The sequence below is a fragment of the Schistocerca nitens genome, chromosome 5 (assembly GCF_023898315.1).
Source record: "Schistocerca nitens isolate TAMUIC-IGC-003100 chromosome 5, iqSchNite1.1, whole genome shotgun sequence".
NCBI classification, from domain to species: Eukaryota; Metazoa; Arthropoda; class Insecta; order Orthoptera; family Acrididae; genus Schistocerca; species Schistocerca nitens.
This window is the reverse complement of record NC_064618.1, coordinates 585,246,950-585,255,988: the sequence shown is the minus strand read 5'-3', so window position 1 is coordinate 585,255,988 and position 9,039 is coordinate 585,246,950. Positions and strand designations below refer to the sequence as shown.

General features: G+C 37.8%; 1 protein-coding gene across 1 annotated transcript in view; it reads right to left on the bottom strand.

Moving 5' to 3' along the window:
• Positions 1-7,324: 7,324 nt before the first annotated feature.
• LOC126260193 (uncharacterized) overlaps positions 7,325-9,039 on the bottom strand; it is a 71,182-nt gene continuing 69,467 nt past the window's right edge. Inside the window, exon 5 of the mRNA XM_049957471.1 lies at positions 7,325-7,596. Coding sequence (XP_049813428.1) covers positions 7,438-7,596 — 159 coding nt within the window. The 3' untranslated portion in view covers positions 7,325-7,437. The remainder of the gene's footprint in view (positions 7,597-9,039) is intronic.

The window sequence follows — 9,039 nt, the reverse complement described above, 5'->3', positions numbered from 1 at the left end:
ACATAGGTGATCCAGAATCGATTTCTGCTGAAAATTTGGATGATACAATCTTTACTTCAATAACAGGGTGGGAAATGGTTTTTTGTATAACTGGTTTTTCTTGTACAAGTGTGTCTCTGATGTCGTCAAAAGTAATAACATTTTCGTGAACAAGATTCTGTGTGTCAGAAGTATTGCTTACGTTGCTGGAAGATGAAACCTGTACTGTATCTAGTCAAATTCTTTCTGACGTGCTGTTATTTGCTGGAGAATGCTGTGGGATTTCGACTATTTGTACAGTTCTGTTATTTCTTCCTGACGTATTAGGTTCGGGATGATACCGACTGTCTGGTTCATTCATGATAATCTGTTGTTGCGGATGATTCTGCTGCTGATAAGATCTACTGTTATTAAATGTACGCTGAAAACTGTGCTCATTACTTTTACGTCTGTCATAATAATCATTGCTATCCGGCGCATTACGATAGGAGTTGAAATGATGTTTTTTCTGTTCGTAGTGATTTCCTTGTTTCTGTGCGTTGCTATTTGGTAGGGCCGACGCTATACGTGTAGGTGGTGAAACATTAAAGCTTGGTTGACCTATCACATTAGATTGTTTGTTAGGTATGCTAACCGGCTGGTTTTGTTGTTGTTGTGGGGAATAACCTCTATTGTTGCCAAAATGAGTTTGCTGTTGCTGATAATTTTGAGGATACTGCTGATTAAAATTTTGTCTGTTATTAAAATTCTGGCGGTTGTCATTCCTGGTGCGACTATCACCTTTGCTATTAAAATAGCGTGGCTGATCGTAATTACTGTATGCTTGTTGGCCTTGGTTATTATGTGAAAAAATTTTGTTTATGAAGGAGTAGTCTGATTGCTGAACTTCCAATAGCTGTAACAGATCTCTAAATGCCGAAATATTTTCTTTCTGCTGTCCTGTTAAAAGTGATTCTCTTAACGATCGTGGTAATTTAGAAATACAATATTGTATAAGTGCTGATTCACTGTATGGCTCACGTAAGTATTCGTTTTGTTGTACCATGTGTTCAAAGGATTGCGTCAAGGTGGGTAAATTTGAGTTCTCATAATTCGGTAAGCTAATTAACTGATCCTTGATTCCGCGCTGTGTCGTCTTAGACCAATACGCTGTCAGAGAAGCATTCTGAAATTCGTCTACCGAATAACATTGTCTCGCGATCGGTCTCATACGAGTTGCCGGTTCGTCTTCCAAAAAACTGCAAAAAAATTAAAGTTTATGTGTTACTGGCCAAGTTGGTGGAAATGCAAAACTAAATTGTTGTATCCAATCCAAAGGGTGAATCTGTGTTCTGTCATTTTTAAATACCTTGAATTTCCTAACGGATAGAAAGTGCTTCTAATCATAATTATCGTCTCTGAATGTCTGAGCAGGTTCAGGATTGTATGAGAATATATTTGTCTCTGTCTGTTCGGGGTCTAAGTCATGTACTCTCTGTAAATTACCTAAATTATACTGGCTGTGTGAGTGTGACAAATGTTCAGAATGTGGCGTATGCTGTGACGTGTTAGTGGCTGAAACATTTTTCATTTCTGTCACTTCTTGCTGTAAAGATGACAATTTTCTACGTAATGTATTATTGGATGTACCTATCTCATTGATTGTCTGCTGTAAATTTTGGAATTCGGGTGTTTGATTGAACGAAACTGGAGACGAATCGTCTGATTTGGTGTCATTGTTATTTTCTATAACGTCAATACGACTGGGCAATTCATCAAATTTTTCAGTCAGTGCTTTTACCTGATCGTCGTTCTTAGTGTCACAAGCATTAATTTGTTTTTGCATTTTACGTGTGGTTTTGTTTAATTTCTTAACGCCTGCTTTAATGGCATCGGGATCCTGTATTAATTCCAATTGTTCAAGTCTGCTGGTCGCTGTCTGAGAGTCTATTGCGTATTTATTTTCCAAAGTCTGAATATTAGTATCTGTTTTTGTTTTTAGGTCGATAGTTCATCATGCACTTCAGTGTTCAACTGTTTGATCGTATTGACTTCGTCTGATACTGTATCAATGTTGTTGTCTACGTATGTTTTTGCTTTCGTAAATAACTTACGCTTATCTTCCTGTCTCTGTGCAGTAATTGTTTCCATGACTTGTTTCTTTACTGTGTTCTGTTCCTGAATCAATTTACGGTAACGCGTTTCACTGTTTTGTAGGTGGTGATTAAAACGTTCGTCAATTTGGCTGTTCTGTTGGTCAAATTTCGTGTCTACTTTCGCATCCAGTGTGCGTGAAAGTTCTGCTGCCATTAAGTTAAACTCGTTGCGAAACTGTGTTGCGTTTTCTGAACATTTTTTAGCAACTGCACTAATTTCATCTCTAAGTAATTTAGTTGTGGCAGCATGTGTACTGCGTATCTCTTCACTATTGTTCCTGGTACAGGCCTTAATTTCCTCACGTAATTGTTTTTTAGTTTCATTACATTGCCCCGCAACGGCTGTAATTTGTTCAGTAAGCTGTTCAACACAGGTGTCAAGTTTTTCATTAATTTGTTTGAACGATCTGTCCTGGTTTTCATTCGACTGTTTGAAACTTTCATTAAGTTTTTTGAAATTGTTGTAGTGTTTTTCATTCGACTGTTTGAGATTTTCATTAAGTTGTAGCAATACTGCCAAAATTACCGACTCTACTTTCTATGCTGCGTGATGGTGTATCTGCATTTGTCGCGTTTGTGTAACCATTAGGTCATTGTCTGATTCACTAAAAGGTTTGGTAATTCGATGTGCACTGTTCGCCACTACATCGGATCCAATAAATCTGACGTATTTTGAGTACATTGTTCATCTTCGTTAGAAACATTTATCAGTTCACTGTGTAAATTTTGGAAATCAGGTGTATCACTCTGGGCAGCGTTCATTGTAGCGGAACGCGCCGCGTCATCGAATATCGTTAAATTTAGTGTGCACATAGCTGAATTCGTTTGTTCAATATTTGGATTAAAATCATTACTGGTGGTCGGCACGCACTGGTTATCTGTAATTGGAAGATCACTATGGCACTGAGTGTCGCTAGTATTATCAGTCAAATTATTCAAGTCGACTTTTTCACTCATTGCGCATCGCGATGTACTGTTGGCAGTTTTTCGTGGCATTTTCACAAGTAAAAGATAAGCACAAAATCAAACAAAGACAAAGCAAAAATGGATCAAATACAATAACAACAAAGTGCAATAAATTGCCGATGATCTGTGAAAGAAAGAGCGACAAATTAGTAAATGCGCTGTGCCAGATGCAAACTACATTTAACATTGAGTAAATAACAGCAGATATATAAGTGACTACTTGTCAGAAATTCACAAAAATACGATCCTGGCCGGTTGTCGACAAGTGTAACCTCCCAACAGATACATTCCGTAACCTCACAATAGCAACGTGACTAATCTCTCAATAAAATTGTGGCTTACTTATAACCTTCCAATAATTAACTGACTGTCAATCTAAACTGCTAACTTCGGACGTCAGCAGTGCTGCGTCATGGCCCTGAAAGATCATACTGAATAAATTGATAATTCTTACCTCAATAAGGTCGCTGGATATCGTATATATATCTGCTCCTATAAGAAATTTTTCTGCCACAGCTCAGTGCAATGTTGGCCGATAGATTTGTCATGTATAAAAAGAAACAACTGATTTTTCTTTACAATAATCGGGATAACCGTGGATTGGAGAAATTAGTAAAAATGTTTATTGAGATGAATGTTTGTCAAAAGTTACTTTTTATAAGAAAGATTATTATTATGAGATTTAAATATAAACATTTACATGGGACTTGATATAACAACAGTACATACGCTCGAGGCTGCTTTTACCTTATACTACAACCTTCAGGCACAGCCATCGCTCCCCACAAACGGCCCAGCCAACTCGATACACCAGACCGCTAGCTACTACCTACTACTACTGACACACAGTTCCTACTGCAGTCAACACTGCTCTTTGGTCTGAGATCGTCTTATAGCTTACATATCGCAGGCACCGCTTGAGTAATCCATCGAAATTACATCAGCTCGAGTGCGCTAGCAATAAATACCTTAGTCATGGACCTCTTACACTGTGTAGCAATAATTTCGTCAGAATCAAATGAGGAATAGTATACAATGAAGGAAACACACCAAGCAGAAAGAAGTGTTTTTTAAAGAAAAAGGAGAACCTCCACATAAAAACTAACTCATTGACCACGTAGTTTTTCTTCATTTAGATGCAGTATTTTTTACAGCAAGAAAATCGAGTAAAAAGCCCTTTCTCTCACATATTATTATTAGCCGCAGGTCTCGCTAATTCATACGACCCGCTCATAATGCGTCTGCCGTGAGCGTCAGTCGTACTGCGACGACTGCCTCATTGGAACCACATCTTCAAAGTAGCAACCTTTGTGTACGGCTTGACAATGATGAGTCAATGTACAAGGTATAGCAACGGATGGGTTAATGTTACTTAGCACCTGAATTTGATTTCACAAATGACCACTTTTGAACAGATTGCTTTCATTTTGGTTACTGTTTGTTATTTACTTCACTTATTCGAAAAAAGTATAAGGCTTATGTTTCAGTTTCTGTTCCCCTTGAATCTATTCCCACAGTCGCTTGCAGGTGTTCAGCTGATGCTAAACCTTTCTTCTGCAGACTGCGTCATACATTATGAACTTTGATTGAAGCTAAACGGTTTTGTATTAAAACACAATACTTACAACTTCTAAAAAATAACTGCTTATTCTAGTTATCACGACAGCTACAAAACTGTATTTAACGTTGAGTTATTAAACAATAGATATCATCACATAGACAACAGATCTGATTTTGGATGGTATCCACCGTCGGCCAATACGAGTACAATATTTTCATCTTCTTCGCAAACACGTTTCGTTTAAGTTACAGCATCATCAGAATTTTTTTTCTTTTTCTTAAAAAAATTTGTCTTGTTACCACATGTTCGCCGGAAAAAATGACAGACTCTGAACACAGAATATCAGAAAAAGCACAGCATGTCTTAACAAGAAAGAAAATAAGAAAACCCACTGATGGAACTGTAACTTTAGCGAAACCTGTCTGTATAAAAGTCTGGAACCGCACGACCGCTACGGTCGCAGGTTCGAATCTTGCCACGGGCATGGATGTGTGTGATGTCCTTAAGTTAGTTAGGTTTAAGTAGTTCTAAGTTCTAGGGGACTGATGACCTCAGATGTTAAGTCCCATAGTACTCAGAGTTTTTTGAACCATTTGTCTGTATAAAAGACGAAAAAAAAAATTGTTTGTTCAAAGCGGATTCTATCCAAAAATAAATTTACTTATAAGCAACACGGACACGAAATCTTCAACTTCAAGTTGAGAAGAATAGATCATTATTTTCCGTAAAAAGTGTAAATTAGCTGACGTCCAAATTTTCTTGAGGCGAGATAGGAAGTGTAAGATTAAAAAGATTGCTATAGATTTCAGTTCCCTCATGAACTTCCTTTTCCAGTTTTGCCTGGATAACTGTGACAATGAAAAACTTTTGAAGGTCGTTTATGTTCAGTAAATGTGTCATTAGATATGATAAAAATATTTCGATCCTGTCATTATTCATTCATAGTGACGTAGTTATTCGGACCGATGTATACTACACATGTATTGTCACTCCTCAGCAAAGCTGATTAGTCTTCGTCGAATTTGGGAAGTAGAAAGTACTGAGACGCTGAAATTCTGCATCAGCCCCTTGCACTGATCCTCTGGAAACAGAGATATTTATATATGATTGACATGACACCTTTAAACGAACTGTTATTTTGTGTGCAAAAGCACAGGAAAAAATTAATTATATGACTGTGATGTATGTGAAAAGTAGTATCGATATTGCAGGATTATCCGTGGTTTTAGAACAAAGAAACAATAGATTTTCAGAATTATCTTGCTTTTGTTCGGATCTTCGTTTGACAGACGTGGATGGAGACATATGAAGCTTGTAACACACTTCTGGCCAATATATGCTGTTATTTATAACCAAACCACTCATTTCAGTAACGGCAGCATCCATACATGTTAGAAAATTTAATTGTACGTTTTTTCAGAGATTAATGATGTGCGGTACAGTGCGAGCTATAATTTTTACTGGCCGCCATTTGCAAGACGGCAGATTCTTGTTCGAATTAAACCAATATTAAATGGCGTAAGCAAAAATGGAGAGGGTTTACAAACAATTATTGAGTAAACATACTAAATCAAAATGAATTTAATTTATTTTGCAAAGAGCAAAATGGCTCTGAGCACTATGGGACTCAACTGCTGAGGTCATTAGTCCCCTAGAACTTAGAACTAGTTAAACCTAACTAACCTAAGGACATCACAAACATCCATGCCCGAGGCAGGATTCGAACCTGCGACCGTAGCGGTCTTGCGGTTCCAGACTGCAGCGCCTTTAACCGCACGGCCACTTCGGCCGGCGCTTGCAAAGAGCAGTATCGATATTAAACATTCTGTGGTTGCCGCTCCACAGCTACTTTTGGTTCAAGTGACGATATTTTCACATTTTAGAAAGTTATTAGGTTTGAACTAATAATAAGTGTACCATGCAAAAGGTGTATCTCCACTCCTTTCATTCGAATTAAAGGATATTACAACTCTGAGATATTTCTAAATGTAAAAGATTAAGTTGCTTCACACCGATTGTTCCTAATTTATTTTATGTAGATACCGACATTCCAAGGTGGTTTATTTATCGTGAACTTGGATATAGATAAAGACTTAACAATATCAAAAATAATAATACTCGCTCGTGATAAGAAGTTGTTGTGAATATGTTGTGTGTATCCTCATGTGAACTTGCGAGGTATTATTAACAACACAAGTATACACACACTCACATACAATACACAAACACACACAAAAAAATCACTACACCCTCAGATGCGTTCCGATGATTCGGAGGAATTTTCTCATCAAAATCGAACTGTCTCGCCCAGAATCTCAATGTGTTATAACGTTTTAAACTGTAAGAATGCCTCGTCATCTACGAATGTTAAATGGCATGAGTTAAAGTTAATTGAGTACACTCATTTATTATGCAGTCGGGAATCGGGAACCTGGGATCGAATTAACTGGTATTAAGCGATTTGGAATTACAAACGTATTTTCTGCGAAAAAGTTTTAATTTACATCGCACAACCGTAAAAAAAAAAGAAAATAGGCAAAGGGATTCCTTTTAAATATCGAGCATAGCAATAACAGTCTAAAGGTAAGGAGATAAAATACACTTAAATTTATGCATTTTTACACTCTGTCAAATAATATATATTCATTACAGAAGACGTATGTCTTTACAGGGTAATGCACTTCTGCTTTATGTTTTTTTATCGAGACATTCGATGTTAACAGACGAGATCTAGACTGCGCCTGTCCCACGTCTCCCTATGCGACAAAGTGTCCCACTGCGGTGGCGACGCCGCCGCTACTCGGGCCTGGAGTTGGCCACCTCGACGACGATGTTGAAGCGGCCCAGCAGGTGCGTGGCGTTCTTCAGGGAGACCGCCAGCCGGAACTCCCCCGGCGGCAGGCGGCGGGTCACGTTGCTCAGGCTCAGCTCGCAGTTGTCCAGCGTGTACTCGCCCTGCCAACACACCAGAACCGCGCCAATTACACAACCAGTCAGCATGTTATCTATTTCAACACACTCCTCGTACACGTCACGTTCTTTCTATTTCAAATTCATGCAGTGAGTCGACAAGTTTTTATTAAGCAGTACGTAATGACTTTAGAGGTGTACAGTTTGTTTACGGGTGTTTACAAGTATCCATCATGTACAGCCTCCCAAACTAGAGTGATTCTCTAATTTTACAAGTATCCACCATGGACAGTCTCCCGAACTATTTTGTTTCGTTTCATAAAATTTAAGTTACAGCAACAAATCAAAGTGCCGGAAAGCAGTGAGGAAGATCGCAACCATGGCCTAGTATGATGATAACCACACGGAGCAAATTAACTATCATCTGGATACCTCTGGGTAATGGATAGAGGACTTAAAAATAGGGAAAAAGGTAGTACAGGCATGTGGGGAATTTATTTTATTTATTAGCGGGAGACAATTTCTTGTTGTTACTTGTTTGCTTCGTTTCTTTTTTTAATATAAGTTTCCAGTTTCATTATTCTCTACAGGTGTTTTTTGTTTTTTTTTTTTTTTGTTTCAGATTTTGTCTTCTGATCGATATATGAAATGCTTAAAATGTCTACTATTAGCTCTAAAAAAGGCTCGTGGATTGAACTACTCGCTTCGATATTCTAGGTGTCTACTGTATCTGCTCAAATCCTTCGTGAAAAGCTGTCTTGAATATACTGTGAGCTTCAAATTGCCGTCCCTCCACGCACATAAATATAAAAATCCAGTGAATGAGATCAAGGCTGCTGAGCAGGCCAAGATGTAGCTCCAAGACCCGCTCATTTTTTTTATGTAAAATTGATCTTTCCTGCGGAGCAAAATGCGCTGGTGTCCCATCGTACATTAACGACATGTTCTGACGTAAGTGTAGCGAAACATCTTCGAGCAAAATGTTTAAGGGGACATGGAATCGACAGGTTCCCAATGTAAAACTGTATGTGATATAAGGTACCTTCTCTCAGAAACTATACACAAATGAATTATTTTTTTACAAATCATGCTCATACGTATCCTGTCAGCGTTGAAACAACAGTATTGGAAAATCTTGTTCGAAAACTCGAATATTACTTTTTTTCTCTATTAGCTACCCTTTTCAAAATAAATTCTTCATACCACTGCCTGTCATTATTTTATTTTGCAACTAATGTCATAATACTGTGTCAGTACAGGCACATTAGATGTCTAGTCACTCACAGAAAATTTGATAGTTCCATTTTCAGTAAAATCTGAGAAAAGGTACATAAAGATGGAAAAATGAAACTTTCGGAAAATTTGCTTCGAAGTTAAAAGAGTCCTTCACCTTCAAATGCCCCTTGAAGCCTTTTCACATTGCCTCATTTCATCTTCCGCGCTTTCTTTACTAATCTTTTGAGAGAGTTGTCTGCATCGTGTATCCTA